At 50.0% G+C, this 22,427-nt stretch overlaps 1 protein-coding gene across 3 annotated transcripts in view; it reads left to right on the forward strand.

Moving 5' to 3' along the window:
• Positions 1–565: 565 nt before the first annotated feature.
• Llgl2 (LLGL scribble cell polarity complex component 2) overlaps positions 566–22,427 on the forward strand; it is a 37,616-nt gene continuing 15,754 nt past the window's right edge. For 2 of the 3 annotated variants that reach the window (XM_090350291.1, XM_090350294.1), the window contains exons 1-2: positions 611–687; positions 11,781–11,885. In XM_090350291.1, coding sequence (XP_090206417.1) covers positions 11,811–11,885 — 75 coding nt within the window. In that variant the 5' untranslated portion in view covers positions 611–687; positions 11,781–11,810. Of the gene's footprint in view, positions 688–11,780; positions 11,886–22,427 lie in introns of all 3 variants that reach the window. The other variant, XM_090350293.1, reaches the window with a different exon arrangement.

Below are 22,427 nucleotides of genomic sequence, written 5' to 3' on the forward strand. Positions count from 1 at the left end.
GCGGGGCAGCACCAGGCCCCCGCCTGCCCCGGGTTTCCTCTCCCGCCTCTCTTCCACCCCTCCCTCCCTCCCTGGAACTGAGAACTGGCCGCTGCGCCGTCCCTCAGGGAATGGAGTCCCAGCCCCGCCTCAGCCGGTGCACTTGGGAGCAGCGCTCGGCCCCGAGTGCTCCAGGTGGACACTTAGGCGGGGCCGGCCCGGCTACAACCCGCTACGGTTGAGGACTTGTGTGGGGAAGTCGGCCAACTACTTCCTCTTGCTGGCGGCGGGACCCGGGGCGCGGCGCGCGGTCCTGCGTCAGGTGCGCGCAGGTGAGGCGGGGGAGGACTCGGGGCCCCCGAAGGGGCCGCGGACTCCGCCCCGCGCTCCCGGGGCTGCGGATTGGCCGGAGCGCGGCTCCCGCCCCGGAGGGCGCCCTGGCCGCGCCCCTGCCCCGTGGGCGCCCAGCGGCGGGAGGCGGGGCCGGGGCCTGGCGGGGGCGGGGCCGGGGCCCGCGCGCCCCTGGGCTCGCCCTTTATGTAAATAGAGGCGACTCCGCCCGCCCCCGGCTCGCCCGCCCCGCCAGAGGTGAGCAGGAAGCAGGCTGCCGCCCAGCAGCCCGTGGGCCGGCGCGACCGAGCGAGGGGAGCCGGCGGCGGGCGCCGAGGGACGCCGAGGCCTGGGGCAGGGTCCGGCCCGGGGTTACAGGTGAGGCACTGTAGTAACCCACCTAGCCCCACCTGCGCCTGGAGGGCGCCCGCCACTGGGCGCGAGGAGGCGCGGGAGGGCCGAGACCCCTGGGCTTCCCGGGCGGGAGGGAGGGCTGTACCCAGGTCTGCCCGCCTCGCCGGTCTCCGACGTGACGCTCGGCTCCTCCGCGGGTCAGACACCTGTAGAAAGTGCTGCCGGGAACTCGTGCCTGATCCGCCCCCGGTGACCAGACTTGGGGATTGGTTTGCACAACAGTGTTGGCTCACGAGAGCGGGGGAACAGGTGTCCTGCCAGGCGGGGTACAGGGGAGACCGCGGCCAAGACGGAATCTCGGGGTCCACATGCAAGGCCAGGCCCCGGACGCCAGCGGTGCGGGGCGCCGGTGACCCTGTCTTCAGGAGCGGCGCGCGGAGCGCGCTCGTTACCTTAGCGGCTTAGCCCCTGCCTCTGCCATCTGGGCTCTGCTCCGGCCGCCCTTTGTGCCTCCTAATCCTCCGACGCTTCCAGGAAGCTGGCGGGAGGGACCTGGGTCTCCAGGGCCCTTTCCTTCCCTGGGCAGCCTTGGACACCTTTGGATGACGGTGTTGAGATCCTACTCTGTTTTCCACGTGCTGGCGGGAGGGAGTTGCCATGTGGGACTTGGCAAGGAGTGGAAAATTCTTATTAAACAAAGTATGTCTTGGTTTGCTTTGGACATTGGGCCTGGGCCAGTGGGGAAAACTGGTCTCTGGGGAGAACTGACCGACATCAGCCTAGCCCAGGTGAGGTTAGAAAAGGCTCTTCTCCACCGAGACATGTGACTTTGGGCCGGGAGGCAGCGCCCCTTCCCATGGGAACCATACTTCCGTGCTGCCTTAACCTGAGCATTAGGGACCCTGTAGCCCAGGATCTCTGCAAAGGACATCCTGAGCCAGGAGGGATGGGTGTGTCAGATGGAAAGAGGGTGACTGCTTCAGGAGAGCAGTCAGTGCCCCAACCGGGGACGTTCTGAAGTGGCTTTTGAGGACGTTTGTTGTGTGAATTGGTGTACTACGTGAAGGCTTGAGAAGGGTTCTGAGATAGTTTGACTTCTTGATTTTATGGACAGTAAATTTGGAGTTCGTTTTCTTAGGTCGTCTGTCCACAGATCTTGCCTGTGGCAGTCAGGACCCAAACCCAGGACTCTAACCAGAGCTGCTCTTGCTGTCTGACCCTTGAGAACAATTTCCCAGAATCTAGGGTACTTAGGTGTCCCTACTCTTCTTTGAGACAATGCAATATCCTCTCTGGTGGCAGATCAGTATATTTATTCATTTATTTATTGCCAGTTGGGCTTGAACTCAGGCCTGGGCACTGTCCTTGGATACTTTTTGCTCAAGGCTCATGCTCTGCCACTTGAGCCACAGCACCACTTCCGGCTTTTCCATTTATGTGGTACCAAGGAATCGAACCCTGGTCTTCATGCATGCTAGGCAAGCACTCTACCACTAGGCCAAACTCCCAAACCCCCGGTATACTTTTATATATTAAAATAACTTTGTAAGTTTTTTTGTTTTTCATGCCAGTCCTGGGCTTGAACTCAGGGTCTGGACACTGCCTTTTGAATTTTTTATGCTCAATGCTGATACTCTACCACTTGAGCTACAGTTTCACTTCCAGCATTTTTCCTGTTAATTGGAGATAGAAGTCTTACAGATCTGTTTACACAGATTGGCTTCAAATTGTGATCCTTAGATTGCAGCCTCCTGAATAGCTAGGAGCATAGGCATGCACCACTGGTATCTGGTTTTACTTAATAAGGTTTTAATAGACAACAGCTTTTTGTGGTTGATGTTGTTGTGCCAGTGCTAGGGCTTAAACTCAGGAACTGGATGCTATGTCTTAGCTTTTTTGCTCATGGCTGTCAATCTACCACTTGACAGTTCCATTTCTAGCTGTTTTGGTGGTTACTTAAGGATAAGGAGCTCACAGATTTTCCTGCCAAGACTAGATTTGAGCCACAATTCTTAGATCTCAGCCTCCTGAGTATCATTATAGGTGTGTTCCACAGGTGCCCATCTAGCCAGAAACTTTAAAAGAAGAAAAGGCCCGCTGAGTTAGATAACCTCTGTTCAGAAGGGGGGAGGGAGGGGCCTTGTGAATGTAGCCTAGTGGTAGAGTTCTTGCTTAGCATCCATGAAGCCCTGGGTTCGATTCCTCAGTACCACATACACAGGAAAAGCCAGAAGTGGCACTGGGGCTCAAGTAGTAGAGCGCTAGCCTTGACCAAAGAAGTTTAGGGATGTGCCCAGGCCCTGAGTTTAATTCCCAGGACTGGCAAAAACAACATCCACCACCAGAAAAAGGGAAATGGATCCTTGGAAGGAAGAATGAATTCTTTTAGAAAGGGGAAAGCAAGGCAGAAAAATAGTCCCCTCTTGCCTGATAAGTCTTTTTCTTAAACATCATTTTGTACTCATACATCAGGTGACTCTGAGTACATTTTTGTATTGCCTTAGATCCATCACTTAGCCACACCAAAGCCTTATTTTCCCAGATGTTGCTGAGATGGTAAAAACATCATGCCTACATTTGACTTGGCACAAAGCAGGCATCCAAGAATTGGGTATTTGTTAGCTCCCCACAGGAAGGGTAAAAAAATTGCTGGTCACTTAACAGGCATTTGGATTGGCATCTGGACCTTTAGTTTGCTTCTCTTTCTGGAAATTGACTAATTGGTCATGATTTTGCAATTTTTTATTTTTGCCACTCCTGGGATTTTGAACTCAGGGCCTGAGTATTGTCCTTAGGCTTTCTCAAGGCTAGAGCTCTACCACTTGAGCCACAGCACCACTCCTGGCTTTTTCTGTATATGTAGTACTGAGGAATTGAACCGGGCTATTAGTGCATGCTAGGCAAGCAGTCTACCACTAGGCCAAACTCCCGGCCCCTGTGATTTTTTTTTTTTTTTTTTTTAAAACATCCCTGGAGGTCAGAACTCTGTGGACAAGAACACTCCTGAGCAGTGGAGATCAAAGGCCTTTTCTGACCTGACATCCTGTTTTCCTGAACCTTGATACTTTCTATGCTCCGTGACCAGCCAGGGATGAGGACTGGTGGGCAGACCCCAATAGGGGCTGGACTGTCCCAAGGGTAGAATCTAATCTACTCAGTTCTCTGCTCAGGCCAGGAGAGCTTACCCTGCCCACTCTACACAGGGTGGAGAACACATTCCCGGCTTCGCCTGGGTCCTTAAGGAGATTGTCTGGGAATTTAAACCTCACTTGGGGAGGGGATTATCTGTCCTCCCTTGCTAGATCTTCCTGCCCCATTCTCCCTAGGAGAGAAAGTGGTGTATGGAACTGGAAAATTTAGAGTCTCTGCCTTCAGTCTGTGACCCCAGCTTTCCTGTGGAAGACCCAGGACCTGGAAAAAGAGCATCCAGGGGCAGTGGGATATTGGCCATGCTCAGACTTCTCTGAAGTGATCTTCTCTCTCTGCCCTACTCCAGAAGAAACTGGTCCTTTGCAGTCACTTTACTCTTTCCTCTTCCCAGGAACCATCATGAATTCTTGAGCTAGGAGAGGCTCCCCTGGGCGTGGGGAGCAGGGAGCTTCAAGGTACCTGACTCTACCCTTCAGGAATTCAGCAGAGACCTGATCCTCCTCTCCAGGCACCTGACTCAGTGTTCCCAGGGCTTGATGAAAGTGACACCTGCTTACAGATGTCTGTCTGACTTTTGTAAATAACATGAATATTTAATGATCTGGAATTCTTGCCAAGGAGCTGGGGGTCCTGGAACCTTTGTGCAAGACAGGGCCCACAAGGATGTGCCTAGCAGGGTGTCCCATGCAAAGGCTGGGACTTGACAGCAGGGTAGGGAAGATCTGGAGAGCCCTATGAACCCCACCTCAGCATTTGTTGGGGTCACTACCAATCCCTATGCCATCTGGACTGTTCAGTCATTGAGTATTTGTCAGTTCTGGATACCAGCATAAATGCCTCTGTCATTGTGGAACTTTCTAAAAGGTAGGGAGTGTGAGTGACAGAAAATATAAATAATAGTAGATGTTGTGAATTATAGAGTAGGGGTTATGATTCTTCATGGTGATGGGGCTGCAGCCTTAGAAGATGGTCAAGTGGGCCTTGGTAACAAGGACACATCTGAGGAAAGACTTGGTGGGGATGGGATGAGAGAGTTCTAGAATATTTCTTATGTGGCAGTGGAGGAGCCTGGCATGGCCCGTTCCTCCTGCAGCTGATGCCATCTGGCAGTTCCTGACACCGCTGCTCACATTTCGGAGCAGGTAGGAGGCCCTGGGATGGTACTTGATGGGGACCCAGTGGTCTGCCATCCCAATGCCAGTCAAAGGGTCCATCTTCTCCCACAGTGGTTTTGTTTCTCCTTGTACTTGACACATCCACCTGCTCATGTCCCCATTCTGGTGTTGGATGGCAGGAGGAGCTGAAGCCCCACAGTGGGGATGCATTTGAATATATTTAGGCTTCCTGTTTCTTTATGGGCCCAAGATGGGTATGCAAGAAAGGGAACACTTCAGGATGACCTGAGTACCTCCCTTAGAGTGTATGGGGCAGGTTTGTGGCTCTGTAGGAAGGAATACAGTGGAATTGGAGACCAACCCCTAGTGGACCACCCAGACTACTCCCTGTCAGACCCTGGGTTCTGAGAGACTAGCTGGGAGTGAACAGAGAATTCTGGAGTCAGACAGATTGGAGTTGCAGACTAGGACTTGGAATCTTACTCTTTGGGGCACAGTTCTGTCACATATTAGTTATTTTGTAACTAAATGTAAGAACCAAATGAGGGGCCAGGAGTTTGGCCTAGTGGTAGAGTGCTTGCCTAGCATGCATGAAGACCCAGGTTCCATTCCTCGGTATCACATACATAGAAAAAAAACGGAAGTGGTGCTTCCAGACTTGAGAAAATCAAAGGACAGTGCTCAAACCCTGAGCTTGAGCCCAGGACTGCCCCCCCCCCAAAAAAAAGAACCAAATGAGATGTTACTATGAGATGCACAGAGAACATCTGGCTGTATATAGTGAGTTCAGTCCCTTTTATTACCTAAGAACAGCAATGACTTCAATTCCCTGGGCTCCCCGTCAGGACTCCCCTGGGTCCCACCTGAATGGGCAGGATAAAGGTTCCAGCCTTATCTGAAGTTTGCCTGCTGGTCAGGGGCTTGCCTGGTAACTCTGGCAGAATGAGGTTCCCAGGGCAACAGTGCCCTTGAAAAGCTGCTCTGGGCACCTAAGTTGGCAGGGACAGAAGCAGGAGGGGGTCGACGACAGCCCCTCTACCCCATCAGTAGGAGAGAGCGAGATGTTCTTACATCTGCCAAACAGACCAAAGTCACACACCTGCCTGGCACAGGATGTGGAGGAAGAGAGGGCATCTTCTTGATTAGTGATGTGCTGTGGGGAGCCTGAGCAAAAGAGAGGAGAGCTTGGGTTCCATGTATTGTGCAGGAGGACCCAGGGTAGATGCTAAGTGGGGCTCTGCTGTGTATGGCTTGTCATTGGGCCAATCCAGAAGTCTTGATTCTGGCACTGGGTGTGGACTTTGCTAGCAAATCATTGGAGGTGCCTAAGCTATTGAGGGATCATTTTGGGGTGTCCCTCCCCACTGTGGCTAACATGGCCCAGGAGCAGTGTCACCTTCATTCCTGACCCTTGTCTGCAGCCTCATTTCTTCTTCTCTTGGAACCTCTTACCTCCCAGTGGATGACTACCAATCCATGACCCTTCCAGTATATTGTGTATTATCTGCATATGTAACTGTTTCTCACAGACTCTACCATTCTGACAAGCCTTATATCTGTTTCCTTCTCACTGCTATTGTCTCTGCCTTCTGACTCTGGGCCTAGTATGCTCTTCCTGGGCCAGCTCTTGATCTTGTAGGTAGCTTGCTAAGGCTGGGTGAATGTTCATGGAGCTGTGCAAATTCGGTTACTCAACTCCAAGGTGCAGTCAAGCACTGAGGGACCCAGGGAGATGGCTTAAGATGGGGAGGCTTTGGGGAAAGGAATTGTTGCTGCTGGAGGGGACAAGAAGTTGTTTCAGTCCCAGGAGCTCTGGATACCTTAGTGAGCTGAGCCTCTTGGGGAGGGGGAGGGTGCAGAATCTGGATTGTGGAGGAGCCAGGAGGGGGCTGGCTCTGGGAGAGAGGTTGTGGGAGAGAGGGACAGGCCATAGGCCCCTGGACAGTCAGCAGGTCCCTGTGGGGTCAGACTGAAGCTCCTTGCTGTGGCCCTCTTCTAACCCTCCTAGGCTCTTGTTATCTGCAGTCTCTCACCTGATCGGCTCCTGTTTAGGCTCACCCCCACGTGGGCTTCACATCTATTCTACATGTGCCTGGCTTCCTCTTCCATTTTACCTTTCAGATCATGAGTGGAGACTCTACTTCTTCCTTTCACTCATTCTTTCATTCAACAGGTACTGAGGAATGCAGTTATGAACAACAACAGAAAGAAAAGGCTAAAAGTCAGAGTAAGAAAGCAGCTTAGCCCAGGTGCCTGTAACTCATGCCTGTAATCCGAGCTATTTAGAAGTCTGAGATCTGAGGATCGAGGTTCAGAGCCAACCCAGGCAAGAAAGTCTGTGAGACTCTTATTCTCAATTGACCACCAGAAAACTAGAAGTGGCACTTTGGTTCAAAGTAGTAGATACTAGACTTGATCGAAAGAGCTCAGGCACAGTGCCCAGGCACTGAGTTCAAGACCCCATTTCCAGCTTAGTATGGTGGCACTCTGAAAACCCAGCACTGGGGATATATATCTAGACACTGCTTCCTGAGGAGAGTTCAGTAGTCCCCAGTATTAATAAGTTCTGGAGTATGCTAAAAAGGGGTGAAGTTTGAGGAGAAAAGCAAGGAGGAAGAAGGGACATTTGAGCATAGGAGAGAGGCAAAACTGGGATATCCAGTATCAGCACAAGACAGCAAACAGACATCTCAGCATCATCCTTTATTTTCCCATAGCCTTGACCTTGGTCAGAAATCATCCCATTGGCTGATTCATGTTCTTGAGACTCACCTGCCTCTCCCCTGCCGCTTCCCAGCATCCCCGTCTCACAACAGGGCACACTTTGTGCCAGGCACTGGGTATGTGGCCCCACCATTCCTTCCATGGAACCTTGATGGAAGGAATACTGTTCTCTTCACAGCCAAGTGATCTCAGAAGACTACCAGGCTGGGTAACCTTCCTTTTACCTTTCCCTGGAGTGGGCTGAGCAGACAGGGTTTGCCCTAATCCTGTTAGCACCAGGCCTGGCTTCTGATCTTCACAGAGAACTTGCTGGCTCAGGTTTCATGGCCCTGTGGAAAGAAGGTGCCTGAAGTGAGTCTAGCCAGACCCAGACCTGTCCTTCACCCCAAGAAGGGGGATGGTATACTTTTCTGCCTTGCCCCAGTGGCATGATTTCTGTTGGGGGGTGGAGCGCTACACTGAAGATCCAATTGGGAGGGGCCTACTTTACCTCAGTCCTAGCTCCGTGTCATCAGGCCAAGGGGTGTCTGAACCCCTGTAGGATGAGCAGTAGTTCTCTGCAAGGCCATCAAGGCCAGCCAGATTGGCGGCATCCTGGAGGCAATAGCCATTCTCTTGGCCTCAAGCTGCTTGTCTGGCACTGAGCTGGTGGCCTGCGGGAGTGTGTGCACGCATAGCCCTGTCTTTTAACTGCAGGGATGTAATTAGGCACCGCTGTCCTGTAATCGTCATCATTCACTGCCTTCTGAAGCCCTAAGATTGGGAAATTTGTCAGGCTTGGGGTTCTGTTCTGTCATTTCCTTGGACAAGTTGTTTAGAATCTGCGATCCTGGTTTCCTCATCTGTCCAGAGGAGATGCTTCATTTACCTATCCTGTGACTTGCGGCTAAAGTTACAACCTTATGTTGTTCAAAGGTGCTCAGCACGGGTTGGTCTCCGCTATTTGAATGGGCACAGATTGCTTGAACCTAAGTTTGCAATAATAGCAATCATGGAGAGGGTCTCGTCCAGTGCCTCCTGTGTGGTAGGTACTTGGAGGGACACTTGTTGGGAGGGTGATATGCATCGATTGCTCTTGCCCTTCTGGCTGAGTGGGGAATTTCCTGAATTTTCCCTTCCCTCCTCTGGCCCTCCACCTCTCATTATGGCCCCTGAGCCTGTGTGGTGTCTTTGGTACCCAGGGCCTGTTCCTCTTGCTCCCTTTTCTGGAGTCTTCAGGCCCCTCTTCTTTCCAGGGAGTCACTCCCAGCTTCCTCTGGTTTCTGACCCAGTGACCTCAGCTGGAGAGGGGAGAGCCAGCACCCCAGGGGCCTGCCTGTTGCTTTATGAGCTTGAGCCACCCTCCCCCACTGCTGGAATGTGTGGTGGCTCAGCTGTTTGTGCAGAAGCAAAGATCACTGGAGATGACTGCTGCCTGGAGTCTGTTTTCACTCCCAATTCCAGGAGCCCCTGGGGCTTTTATGCTTGGTGCTTGTTCTTTGGCTTGCTGCAGGGCCCCAGATCAACTGGACACTGGGACTTTCCTAGCTACCTGTCACTCCCCCTAGAAGTAGGAGGCTCAGCTGAGGTCTGGCTCCCCTAAACTGTGAAGACAATAGTCTTCCCCATATCCTTTCCCTCCGACTGCTTCTCCTCCATGGGTGACACTGCTTTGAGGGGGTCCATGGTTGAAAATGACCCTTCCCGGGGCCAAGAATTTAATCTAGTGGTAGAGTGCTTGCCTAGCATGCACAAAAACCCTAGTTTGATTCCTCAGTACCACATACATAGAAAAAAAAGGCAGAAATGGTGCTGTGGCTCAAGTGGTAGAGCTCTAGCCTTGAGAAAACCCAAGGACAGTGCTCAGGCCCTGAGTTCAAGCCCAGAACTGGCAGGAAAAAAAAGCAAAAGATGAAGAAAGAAAATGATCTTCAGAGAGTTTCTTATTTGCAGTGGAAATGTAGAGTGGGGTGACCCTTTTCTCTGGAGCATGGCAACTCTAGTTACCCGGCCTGCAGACCAACTGCCATACAGATTATACAGTATGTGTGTGAGGGGGGTCATTTCCACCCTCTCGGATTTCCAGTCTTAAACCTATAGGGCCCTTTCATAGGAAAACTGGCCAGGTACTTTTGTTGGTATTGTTTGTTTTTGTTGTTTTGTTGAGTCAGAGTCTCAGTACGTATAGCCTAGGTTGGCCTGGAACTTGCTTTATAGCCCAGGCTAGCTTTAAATTCATGATTCTTTTGCCTTAGTACTAGGATTACAGTTGTATGCCAACATGCCTAGCTCTTTATTTATTTTGCCAGTTCTGGGGCTTAAACTCAGGGTCTGGGCACTGTCCTTGGACTTTCTCAAGGTTAGAGCTCTACCACTTGAGCCACAGTACCACTTCCAGCTTTTTCTATGTACGTAGTACTGGGGAATTGACTCTGGTCTTCATGCATGCTAGGCAAGCACTCTACCACTAGGCCAAACTCCTGGTCCATGACCTTTTCTGTTTATGTCGTACTGAGGAATGGAACCCAGGGCTTCATGCATGCTAGCTAAATAAGCACTCTACCGCTAAGCCACATTCCCAGTCTCAGCACTTTAAAAACAACATCAACAATAAAAATTGTGTGTGTGTGTGTGTGTGTGTGTGTGTGTGTGTGTGTGTGTTGCTAGGAACTAAACCCAGAGCCTTACACATGCTAAGTGGATGCTGTACCACTGAGCTACAAACCCAGATCTGTGATTAATTTTTGCCACCTCTCAAGAAGATTGAAATCTTGAGGGTGTCTTTCAAGTCTCAGACAGGATCCCCCTACCTGGTCAGTTCAGGCGGGGATCCCCTCTCCAAGCCACAGTTAGAGCACTTAGCATACAGCTGGCTTGTTTTCACTTGTCTTTGCCCTGAGTAAGCTCCTTCCTGGTAGGGGCTTGCTTTCCTTTTAGTCTAGAGAGGAATACATGGAGCCATTTCTACAGTAGGCCTGAGCCCTGTGTTTCCTAAGGACAGGACTTAGCATCCTGTGGTCAGTGGGAGGTGGTGCTAGGCGGAAGCCAGAGTGCAGTTTTTCCTCCTCCCTTCCCCCAACAGTAATCCAGAAATAGTTCCCTCTTGGGCTGAGAATACATTCTATGGTGGGCAGATGGTTTAGGATCCTTGATTTGTTGTTTTTGTTTTTGTTTTAATTTGGGTGTAGGGCTGGGAATGTGGCCTAGTGGTAAAGTCCTTGCCTAGAATGCACAAAGCCCTGGGTTCAATTCCTTCATACTACATACATAGGAAAAACTGGAAATGGTGTGGCTTAAGTGGTAGAACACTAGCCTTGAGAAAGCTCAAGGACAATGCCCAGGCATGAGTTCAAGCCCCAGGACTGGCAAAATGAATGAATTGGGTGTAGATCTTCTGTACCTGGGCTGCATTTGTGTCCCCAGGAAAGGAAGCCTTTTTAGCATTCTCCCATCATGGAGCTAGGACTGGGATCAATAGGAAGGCTGAGGCCAAGCCTTCCAAAAAGACACCAGCCTTGTGGAATCGTTGCTAGGTGTCTATCCGTGGTGATGGCCCTGTACCCCTGACTAAGCACTCTGGGCCTCCCTACACTTTGGTCCCCACAGCGGTGTCTGATGGGAAAGGCCCAAGTCCCTCTGTGATGTCTCTGAAGTTAGCAGGTTACCTAGGTGTTTCCCTACCCCCTCTGTGTTCTGACCTGGAATTGCCCAGTGCCTCTCGACTCTGCTCTGAGAGTTCTTGGGGATAGCCTTGCATTTCCACCTTTCCACAGGCTGTAGGGGGAAGCTTGTGAAGTTTCCCTTTCTGGAGTTTTATAGTTTTTCAGAAAACAAGTTAACAATTAAGCTAATTAACCTCTGGGCCTGCTGGCCATGCTTGTTCCTATAAAGCAGGACTAAATGGCTTCCTCCCCCAGCTTTTCCTGCTCCCATTGTAAGTCCACTGGTAGCATTAGAGCATTACCCAACAGGGACAAACCGGACCTCCAGGTATCAAGGTCTACCTGACATCCTCTTGGGACCACACTACGGATGGAGTGCAGGAAGCCATGGGTGAAGCTGGGCTTGGGGAAAGACTGGCAAGAGGGGGATGGCCCAGGGACCAGGTAGCTGTGAGGCCAGGCTCAAGGACTCCTTTGGTTTCTGCAGGTCTCTGGTGAGGGCTGCAAACTAAACAAGATGAGGCGATTCCTGAGACCTGGTCATGACCCTGCCAGGGAGAGACTAAAGCGAGACCTGTTCCAGTTTAACAAGGTAAGCAAGAAGCTAGAGAGACCCTGCCCTGGCTGGGACCAGCAAGGAGAAGGAGACCGGATTTTCTTTCCCTGGGTGAAAGATTTTCTTGGCTTTGCCTGAAAGGCCTCGTAGGGATCTGACTTTGGAAGTGAGGTGTGGGAGGAGAGCTTTCCCAGAAAGCGGGGAGGGGGCAAAGGGGTGCATGTGAGTTGAAGTTCCTTGTCTTAGGTCTCTCACTGGGTGTGTGACCCCTGCGTGTCACTCTATCAAGCCTCTGCCCTCACACCTGTAAAATGGGCATAAAACAGTCTGTTCTACCTGCCTTGGCACAGGGCTGCTAGGGAGATAGAAGGAGAGAAAAGATGAAATGACATTGACCCATGCAAGGGGTCTGTGATGCTACACTCCTTGGGGCTCTGAAGGCCCGGGCCATTTGAGGTCCCTCCCTTCTTAAACTACCTCCAAGGAAAAAGGCAGCTTTCCCTTCAGGCTAGCACCTGTGCCTTTTGGTATGCTCTGATTGGGGAAAGCATGTGAGGTGTTCCAGAGTATGAACCAGATTGATGATTGACATCCCAGACCTGCTCCTAAGGCCCCAGAACACTGGGCCTGTAAACAAGAGAGGCTTAGCGTGCTTCATTAGCTCCCAGGCCACCTAGCAATCTGAAACTGTTTGGGGGTAATTATCTTGTCCTTTCTGCTTTGATCTCTGCCCCAAGTGAACTTCAGGAAGGGGGAGGGCGCCATGATGTTTTTTTCTTTAAGGGTTCAATTTTCCAGGCCATGATCAAAAGTGAAATTTGACTTTTTTTTTTTTGTTTTTTTTTGGCTGGTTGTGGGCCTTGGCCTTGAACTCTGGCCCTGGGCACAATCCCTAAGCTTTGGTTCAAGGCTAGCACCCTACCACTTGTGCTACAGTGCCACTTCTGGTTTTTCTGAGTGGTTAATTGGAGATAAGAGTCTCTTGGGGACTTTTCTGCCTGGGCTGGCTTCAAACTGCAGCCCTCAGTTCTCAGCCCCCTGAGTAGTACAATTGCAAGCACAAGCCCCTGGCGTCTAACTGAATTCTGATTTTTTCAATATAGTATTGGGAGCTGGGTGCAGGTGGCTCATGTGGTTTGTAATCCTAGTTACTCAGGAGGCTGAAACATGAAGATTGAAGTTGGAAACCAGCCTGGGCAGGAAAGTCCATAGGACTCTTACCACTAGTTAACTAGCCAAATGCTCTAAGTGCAACTATGGCTCAAGTGATAGAACATTCCAGTCAGCACACTCACACAAAAAGTACTAGGGATGGAACCCAGGGTCTGGACACTATAAGCAATTGCTCAACCATTGAACTGTATTCCCAGCCAGAAAACTTGACTTTTGTTGAGGGCTTTAGTTTGGGATGCCTTCAGGAAATGGTACCTTTCTTTGTGAAAAAAAGAATTTCTCCTCCTCAGTTGGTTTTTCTATTGTGTTGAGACATTACAGAATCAGCTCTCCCAGGTTCACATCCAGCTTTGCAGCTCACAAGCTGGGAGGCTGTGTAGGCTTGTTTTCCACTTTGCATGGAATCAGTTGATAACTTCAGGCAGTGACCCAGGAATCCTAGCTGGGGGAAGGTGCTACCTCTGGAATCCGGGCTTTTCTAGATGAACACTACTCTTGCTGTCTTGCTTTTGTGTCACAAGAAATATTATCGGGAATGGCGTAACCTCAGTATGCCTGTGACCTGCCACCCTTGCTCCTGAGGGGCCATCCAGAACCTCAGTGTCCAGCAGGGGGCCTGGGTGACCCCCAGTTGCCTCTGTTGCCTTTGGTGACATTAGGATCCCTCGCTGGGAAAAGATCACCAATTCCAACAGAAACCGGACAGACAGGCTTAGCAAAGGGGTGAACCCTCGCCCCAAGTTCCTCCACCGTGGGTGAGGCTGGGTGGGGCTGGGGTGGAAGACTCCTTCCCCTACCTCCCTTATTCACCACTGATAGACCCCAAACTTGGCCACCTCATCTCCTGATCTGGCAGGGAGTGATGGGGAAACTCTGAAATTGCTCTGCCTTTCTTCCTCCCAGATTCCCTAATGTATTATATAGCCCCAGACTTAGGGCTTAAGGAATCTCAGGTGTTAAGATTCTTCATTATTCAAGATTATGGGGAGAGTGAGGGCTGATTATCCGAAAGGAAGGAGAGGGGATAGGGAAGCTTCTGTGTATGATGGAACCAGAAGGATGAGATTGAAGGGTTAATTCAGATCCCAGAGGATTTGAGACCACAGACAATCCTACCTATTCCAGTTCTTCCCCAGCCTCAGGCTTTCCCTGAGGTTATGGGGCAGAGATGAGGCTAGAACCTAGGAGTATAGGCTTGACCTGGTATCAGGACCTGGTTGCTTTTGCTGGAGGAGTGAGTCCATCCCTGGCTGCTTTAGAAAGGCTGACTTGGGTCATTTTTTCCTCTAGAAATGTTTTCTTAGGAGACATTGAGATGATTGGATGCAGTCCAGAGTGAGAGGAGGAGGCCAGCAGGGGGATGAGGGACAGGAAATTACCTCACCAGGTTTTCTTAACCTTGGCACTAGTGACATTGGGACCAGCCGGACAGTACAACTGTCCTGGGCATTGTAGGATGTTTAACAGCAGCCCTTCTTCCTACCCATTAAATGCTTTCCATGTCCCCACCCAGATGCCCCCTCCCACTTCAAAAGTGCTCATGAACGGGGATCTATTTAGGACATCATATTGCTCAGACCCAGTGACATTTCAGTATGGGAGTGAAGGGACATAGGAACTGGTGTCTGAAACAACTAGGGGGGGTCTCTGTCCCAGTTGGCTACCACTGAGCTCAATGCTGTCGTTGGGATCCCATTTAATTTAATGAGAATAGGTACAACTATGATCTCTAATCATAATGTAGTAGCTGTGTGTGATGGTTTGTACTGACCTTGGCACCTAGTTCTGTGTTTCACCTTCATTTCTAATCTCTGGAGATATTAGAACATTAGCTCAGCTGGGCATTGGTGGCTCACACCTATAATCCTCGCTACTCAGGAGGCTGAGATCAGAGGACTGTGCTTCAAAACCAGCCTGGGCAGGAAAGTCCATGAGATTCTTATCTCCAGTGAAGTACCAGAAAACTGGAAGTGGCACTGTGGCTCAAAGTAGTACAGCACTAGCCTTGAGCAGGAGAGCTCAGAGACAGTACCCAAGCCCTGAGTTCAAGCCCTATAACGAGAGAGAGAGACAGAGAGAGAAAGAGAGAAAGAGAGAAAGAGAGAGAGAGAGAGAGAGAGAGAGAGAGAGAGAGAGAGAGAGAAAGAGAGAAAGAGAGAGACAGAGAGAGAGAGAGAAAGAGAGAGAGAGAAACAATGGTAGCCTATAGAGTTGGTGTGAAGACTGAATGGACCTCAGTATAAATAGAGGGGATACCCATGGCTGGTGGCTATATTATTGGGCGGCCTCAAAATTGGATATGGTGAAGGAGAGTCCAGTAGACCTGAAGTGGCTTTGTGGGCTGCTGGTACAGACAGTGGCAAGGGCCAATCTCCGGAGAATCCCTGGTCCTGGGGACTCTGTTTAGCCATTCTGAGTGCTCCATCCTCAAGGTCAATCTGCAGGCACTGTGCTGGGGCGGCTGGGTAGACGGTGATACTGTTACGGGCTTGACCCCAGATGGCTTATAGATGCCAGCTTCTAAGCCAGCTTCTAAACCAGTTCTGGGCCTTTTTCATCATCACACAGTACCTCAGAGAGCCTTGGAGCCATCATCTGGAGAGCTGAATGTGTCTGGACAGGAGATGACACCATACCCAAGTCTCTGTACTCTGCCAGAGGGATAGCAGAGAGGGAGTGGGTTAGGGGGCCTGGTAGTGCAGTAATTTTAGAGGCAAACATAGAACTAGACATCGCTGCCCTGCTGCCCTCTCACATTGTGACCTCTCTGTCCCACCATATGCTCATCTGTCAGATGGCCACCATGCCAATCCCTCCATGCAGGCTGGTATGCTGAGCAGGTTTGTGAGCCTCCACTGGTGCCTGTCACACACAGTTGGCATCATATCAATGATGCACTTGCTATTGCCTCCTCCTCACCAATCACAGATGGGTTTGTCCTCAATCCACACGTTAGGAAAATGAGGGCCTAAAGTTTGCCCACCCTTAGCATGTCCCCGAGGGCACTGGCTGGGGATGAGGACATTTCCTGATACATCTGCCAAGTGGCTGTATGGCCTTAGGGTGGTGACTTCACCTCTTTGGACCTCAGTTTCTTCTTTGAAGTAGTCATTATCACGCATGGTAGATCCTTAAGTCTGTTAGAGAGACAGCTAAGTAGCCTAGAAGTTGCAAAGGATCAACCCAGGGACCTTAGCAAGAAAGGAAAGGAGAATCCAAATACACAAATTAGCATTGTCAAACAAGCAGAGAGACAATAAAGAAACATGTTACCAAACATGAAAAAACTAAAAAGTTTTATCTTACATCTCTTACTATGTCCAATTCCAATTTCAACAGCAAAATGTATGAGTAATAATTGATCATCGCGATTGGTATAGTGAAAATTCAAATCAAATATGAGTCTTAGAAACTTGGTAGAGTTTTTCTGATTTTAAACATGGTAAAGATGAGTGGTGTACTGACAAAATTTTAGATTCTTTTGCTGATTCCATTTTAGAGAAAATAGGTTGATATATAATGTAAGGTTGGAACTAAATATTAGCCAACAGATTACTTAGGGAAATCTGAGCAAAAATGAAAGAGGGAAAAGCACATATTTTCAAGGATAGTTTTCTCTTTTCCAGTAACCTTTCATTATAGTTCATACTGTAAAATATGTATTTTGTTGTATATATAATAATAGTGATAATATGTCTTCAATTCTGAAAAAAAAAAAGGGGGGGAAAGGAATCTTCAGTCAAAGTAGAATATCTTCCTTGACTACCTTGCAGCCTGCCTGCCCTCTGCCCCTGCGAACCCTCAGCCCGCCTGAACAGCCACACCCGGGGGGAAGCTGTGGTAGTAGTCACTGAGCCACCTGCCTGGGCCCTTCCTGCCTTGCCCACATCCCAGCCCCAGGCCCTGAATAAACAGTGTGTTCCTGACCTGCAGTTCCTGCCTAGGACCAGGTTGTTCTGTCTTAGCTTTTGCATGGCTGGGCCCCTGGTGTCAGGTGACAGCCACACAGGGAGGGCCAGGTTGCCACTGCCAGGAATCTGAGATAACCACACCCAGTATCAGGCAGAGACAGCCAGCCAGCCAGCCAAGCCAGTGTGTCCCCTGTGGTCCTGGGGCTCTAATACCCACCAAACCCCTTTCCTACCCCCTGATAAGTACCAGGGGCTCCTCTGACCCTTGCTTCTCAGTTGTGACCTCTGTGGTTGAGGGCAGTATGAAGATGTGCACTATGGTTGACAAACACCTTTGCCACTCCCTTCCCTTCTGGGGACCTGGGCTCAGGTCCTGGAGCCAGGTTGATACAGTGGCCTTTCTCTCCCACACAGGCTAATGTTGCCGTTTGGCGACAGCTGTGAATCTTTGCTCTCCTTTCTCTATTCCCTCTCAAAAGAGTTCATTGTTCTCTCCTCCCTTGGTAGAGGTCACCTGAGCCAGGTAGCAAGATGGAGGCAGGGCCAGGGAAGTGGGAGGATAGCTTCAAGGCTGCCAAGACGTGGGCAGCCTCCTAGTTTGATTTTTTTTTTTTTTTGGCTAGTTCTGGGGCTTGAACTCAGGGCCGGAGCACTGTCCTTGGCTTTTTTCCTCAAGGATAGCACTCTGCCACTTGAGCCACAGCACCATTTCTGGCTTTTTCTATGTATGTGGTATCGAGGAATCGAACCAGGGCCTTCGTGCATGCTAGGCAAGCACTCTACTACTAGGCCAAACTCCCGGCCTTTTTCTTTCTTTCTTTTTTTTTTTTTTTTTTTTTGTGGGTCATGGGCCTTGAACTCGGCCTGGGCACTGGCCCTGAGCTCTTCAGTTCAAGGCTATTGCCCTACCCTTGAGCCAAGCCCCACTTCCTGTTGTCTAGAGGTTAATTGGAGATAAGTATCTGTGTCCTTTTGTACCTAGGCTGGCTTCGAACCTTGATCCTAAGATCTCAGCCTCCTGAGTAGCTAGGATTACAGGTGTGAACCACTGCACCTAGCTTCCTAGTTTGATCTTATACTGGAGTTTGCTGGTCAGGAGCCCTGGTCTGGGAATTCTGTGCCCACCCAGGGCTGTGCCAGCTGCCCCATCGTTACAGGAACCACGTAGGATTGTCTGTGCCCTGGAAGTCACACAGCAGGGTAGCTCAGACGTAAAACCCACACCAGGGCCCTGTAGGTGCCTCCTTTGAATGAGGCCATCCATATTTCCTCTTCTGGAACGTAGAATTGTTTCTGGCCCCTGAACCAGGTGTATGCAGAAGGATAGGAGGTGGAGAACATCCACATGGACTTCGTACTCCAGTCGGGGCGGAGCGCAAGACAAAAGTGTTAAGACTTGGATAAGGGATGACACGGGTGTGGCATGGCACTGAATTTTGGGGACAGCTAGAGCAGGGCTTGGGTGTCTGACAGAGGCTGTGTTCTTTCCCTTTCCTGGATTCTCGCCTCCCTTTCCCTTCAGTAGTTTGGTCTTTTCTCCAAATTGAAATCCCTTCTTCCCTGTCCAAGCAAGATCCCAGGGCCCCTCACACCACCCAGCCCATTTGGGTCCCTTCACTGAGGCCTGGCTTTGCCATCTCACAGAATTGCCTCATTGCACTCCGGAATCCCCTGGGTACAACACGGTTACATCTGAACCCAGTTGGGCCCTGTCCAGGGAGAGTCACTGTAGAGTTCACTGTCCTGGTTTTGCCCTAAGAGGGATCCTTGTCCCTCTGGAGTTGGCAGCCTGGAGAAGATGCTTTCTGGCTCCGAGACAGATGAGAACCACGGGGGAAGCTGGAGTCAGGAGATGCAGTCTGAGACATTGGGTGCTGTCAGGTGCACTGTCTGGGGCCTTTCAGAGCTGCTTTGTAGTTGATGTATAAAGACAGCCCTGCTCAGGACAGTCATGGGTGTCATCCTGTTGATGGGATAGGAAGTGAGACTCGAAGTAAAGTTGCTCACTGAGAGCATGGACTGTTGAAGCCAGGCGAGATGGCTTACACCTGTAATCCTAGCTACTCAGGAGGCTGAGATCTGAGGACCTCAGTTCAAAGCCAGCCTGGATACTAAAGACCCTGAGACTCTTAACTCCACTTAACCACTAGAAAACTGAAAGTGTCTCTGTGGCTCAGGGAGTAGGTTAGTAGCCTTGAGCTGAAGAGCTCAGAGGCAATGCCCAGGCCCAGAATCCAAGCTCCAAGCCTAACAAAAAAAAAAAAAAAAAAAAAAAAGAGTATGTACTGTTGAAGAGGCAGGAGAAGATTGGAAGGTCAGTGGATCTGGCTGAGTACCTATCCTAAACTAGCCTTTAGATCAGAAGGTGGGGATGCCAGGAAGGGTGGCCACAGTATGCTCAGGACCCTGGAGGAAATGTGAAATGAATTTGTGTGATACAAGGATGATGGCCAATCTCTTTGTCTTCCTCTGGGTATAGATAAAAAGCTGACCTGCAGGAGGAGGTGAGATGTTAGACAGTTGATAAATTGAAGGGATGATATGTATTCTGGGAGCCTACCACAAAGCTACAGGCCTGCTGGGCACTCCACCTGCATTTCTAGCTAAGACCTAAGGATCATGGTTTGAAGCCAGCCTGGGCAGGAAAATGCATGACATTCTTTTCTCCAGTTAACCACCAAAAAGCCGGAAGTGGGGCTGTGGCTCAAGTGGTAGATTGCTAGCTTTTAGCAAACTAGCTCAGGGACAGTGCCCAGGCCCTAAGTTCAAGCCCTACAATTGGCACAGACATAGCTCCAGACCTGTTTATTCTTGGCTGCTCATCTTTGCTGATGCCTGAAGATCTTATTTATATTTCAGCATGGTTCTCCAATAGAAATAGAAAATGGGCTGGGTGATTGTGGCTTGACGTCGAAGAAGACTGAGATCTGAAGATGAAGCCAAGCCCAGGAAGGAAAGTCCATGAGATTTTCTTCTTCTTCCTTTTTTTTTTTTTTTTTGCCTGGGCTTGAGCCGAGGGCCTAGATGCTGTCCCTGAGCCACTTTGTGCTCAGGGCTAGTGCTTTACCATTTGAGCCACAGCACCACTTCAGCTTTTTCTGAGTAATTTATTGGAAATACAAGTCCCATGGGCTTTCCCTCCTGGGCTGGCTTCCAACCTCAATCCTCAGTTCTCAGTCTCTTGAGTAGCAAGGATTACAGGCATTAGCCACCAACTGCTGGTCCAAAAGACTCTGAGTGAGGCCTAGGCCCTGAGTTTAAGCCTAAGACTAGCAAAAGAGGAAGGAAGGAAGGAGGGAGGGAGGGAGGGAAGGGAAGGATGGAAGGAAGGAAGGAAAAAAGAAAAAGAAAGAAAAGGAGGAAAGGAAGGAAATATTTAAACTTTTTAAAGCTGCATTATAATGAGATCTTTCAAATATTAAATCTTTGAAATCTGGGTGTACTTTGTATGTTACATCTTCATTTTGACTGGCTATTTTGGAAATACTAGGCTCTGTCTTTACAGTTTAAAAGATTTATGGTTGTGCCTATGGCTCATACCTGTTATCCTAGCTACTCAGAAGTCTGAGATCTGAAGATATATTTGAAGCCAGCTCAGCTGGGATTTCCACCCCCCCCAACCCCTTATCTTCAAAAAGAAAGAAAGGAAAAAGAAAAAGCAAGTGGTAGATTACTACTAGTTTTGGTCAAGAAAGCTAAGGGACAGTACCCAGGCCCTGAGTTCAAGCTCCAGTGCTGGTACTCGGGTGAGCAGGAAGGAAGGAAGGAAATAAATTACAGTTATAAAAGGAGATTGGAAGTTGCTCTGCCTGCCTGGGTCTGTCTAGCCCCTATTCCTTTGGAACTCAGGATTCAGGTTATTCCAAATATATGTGAAAGTTCTCCAACAGCTGTATTGAATATTCTTACATTTAAATTAATTGAAATAGAGCTGAGGAGGTAGCTCGTGGTAGAGAGTGCTTGCCTGCCCTGTGTGAGGTCCTGGATTCCATCCCCACCAGTACAAGAAAACATTTGTTAACTGAAGTAGAGTGTCAGCTTCTTGGTGGCACTGGCCACATGGCAAGTGTTCAGTAGCCAAATGTAGTTCACTCCTACTGAGCTGGGTAGCTTCTAGCTTACCAAATTCCTAGGGGGACCCCCCCCACCTCCTCCAGGCCTCCAGATTCCACATTCTGGAGCTTTGGCTACTGCCATGATAGTAATGGAGAAAATGCTACCGTTTCGAGAACCTTCTTGTAGGCTCTGGCAGCTGGCTTCCTGAGGCCCCAGCAACCTGGGGTTGGCTAAGGCCCCTGGGGAAGCTTGTCCTACAGTCTGCCTTCCTTTTCCTGGGAAATGTTTACATTCCAGACACTTGCTTATCTACCCTGGGCCTTTCCTGGCTCTGCATTTTTTACATAGCTGAATGGGGGCCTGTGGGAGGGGTGTCTTCTGCTGAGTCCCCTCTGCAGTCCCATCCAGGTAGACCTAGTTGCAAAACAGATTATTGCATTCCCTCCTCTGATTGAGTTCCAGAGGTCACCTAAGCTTGAGTCCCCAGTGTGACTAGCTAGCATGGGCTCCTTCCTGAAACTGTTGGACTGGGCTGGACTAGGCTGGACGGTGGTGAGGTTGAGGGCCAGATTACTAAACTCTTGCAGTCTGAGAGGGCTTATCTCTTTCTGTGCTGCTTAAGAGCCCTGGGCCAGGGAGGTGGGTTCACTGCTGAAGTCCTTCTCTGCAGAGCAGTCACCATGGCTAAAAAAAGAAAAGGAAAGGGGAGAGAGAAATAGGGACAAAAACATGAGAAGGGATATCAGTGTATGAGAAGTAATACACTTACTATCTGGCGAATATAACTGTAACCTCTTTATACATTACAATAAAAACTAATTTAAAGAAAGAAAAAAAAAAATGAAGCCTGTGAAATAAGTGGCTGCTTTGGTTGATGCTTAGCTCAAAACAAGCTGGGCAGGCCTGCATCTCCTGGATGGAGAAACAGAGCCCAGCACCTTCCTCCACCTTCCTCCATGTGCCTAGTCCATCCGGATCTTTTGCTCTGCAGTTCTTTGCCTGCCTAAAAAAATGCTCCCAGGCTGCAGATAGGGCTGAGTCCCTAGTGTGATTATCTCTGCATGGCATTGGGAAAGCTTCAGATACAGGCTGAGCAGTCACAGAGGCCTGTGGGTGAGGCTGTATACTACCTTGGTATTCTCTATAGCTGCTTTGAGGTCATTTCAAAGCTTTTAACAACTGGGTGGCTTTGCAGGGAGACATGGGGCAAGCCATGTGCATGTAGGAACATGCTCAAGAATTTGTGTAGTGTGGTCCCAGTCTCTCTCTCTCTCTCCCCCTCCTCTGTTTCTCTCTCCCTCCCTCTCGCCCTCCCTCCCACTCTCTCCCTCTCCACTCCCCTGTCTCTCTCCCCCAGTACTAGTGTTTGAACTCAGGCCCTCAGGCTTGTTGGATAGATGCTGTACCACTGAATTACACCTCCAGCCTTTTTTTGGCA

Source organism: Megascapheus bottae, chromosome 17 (genome assembly GCF_031878675.1).
Source record: "Megascapheus bottae isolate mThoBot1 chromosome 17, mThoBot2.hap1, whole genome shotgun sequence".
Taxonomy (NCBI): Eukaryota; Metazoa; Chordata; class Mammalia; order Rodentia; family Geomyidae; genus Megascapheus; species Megascapheus bottae.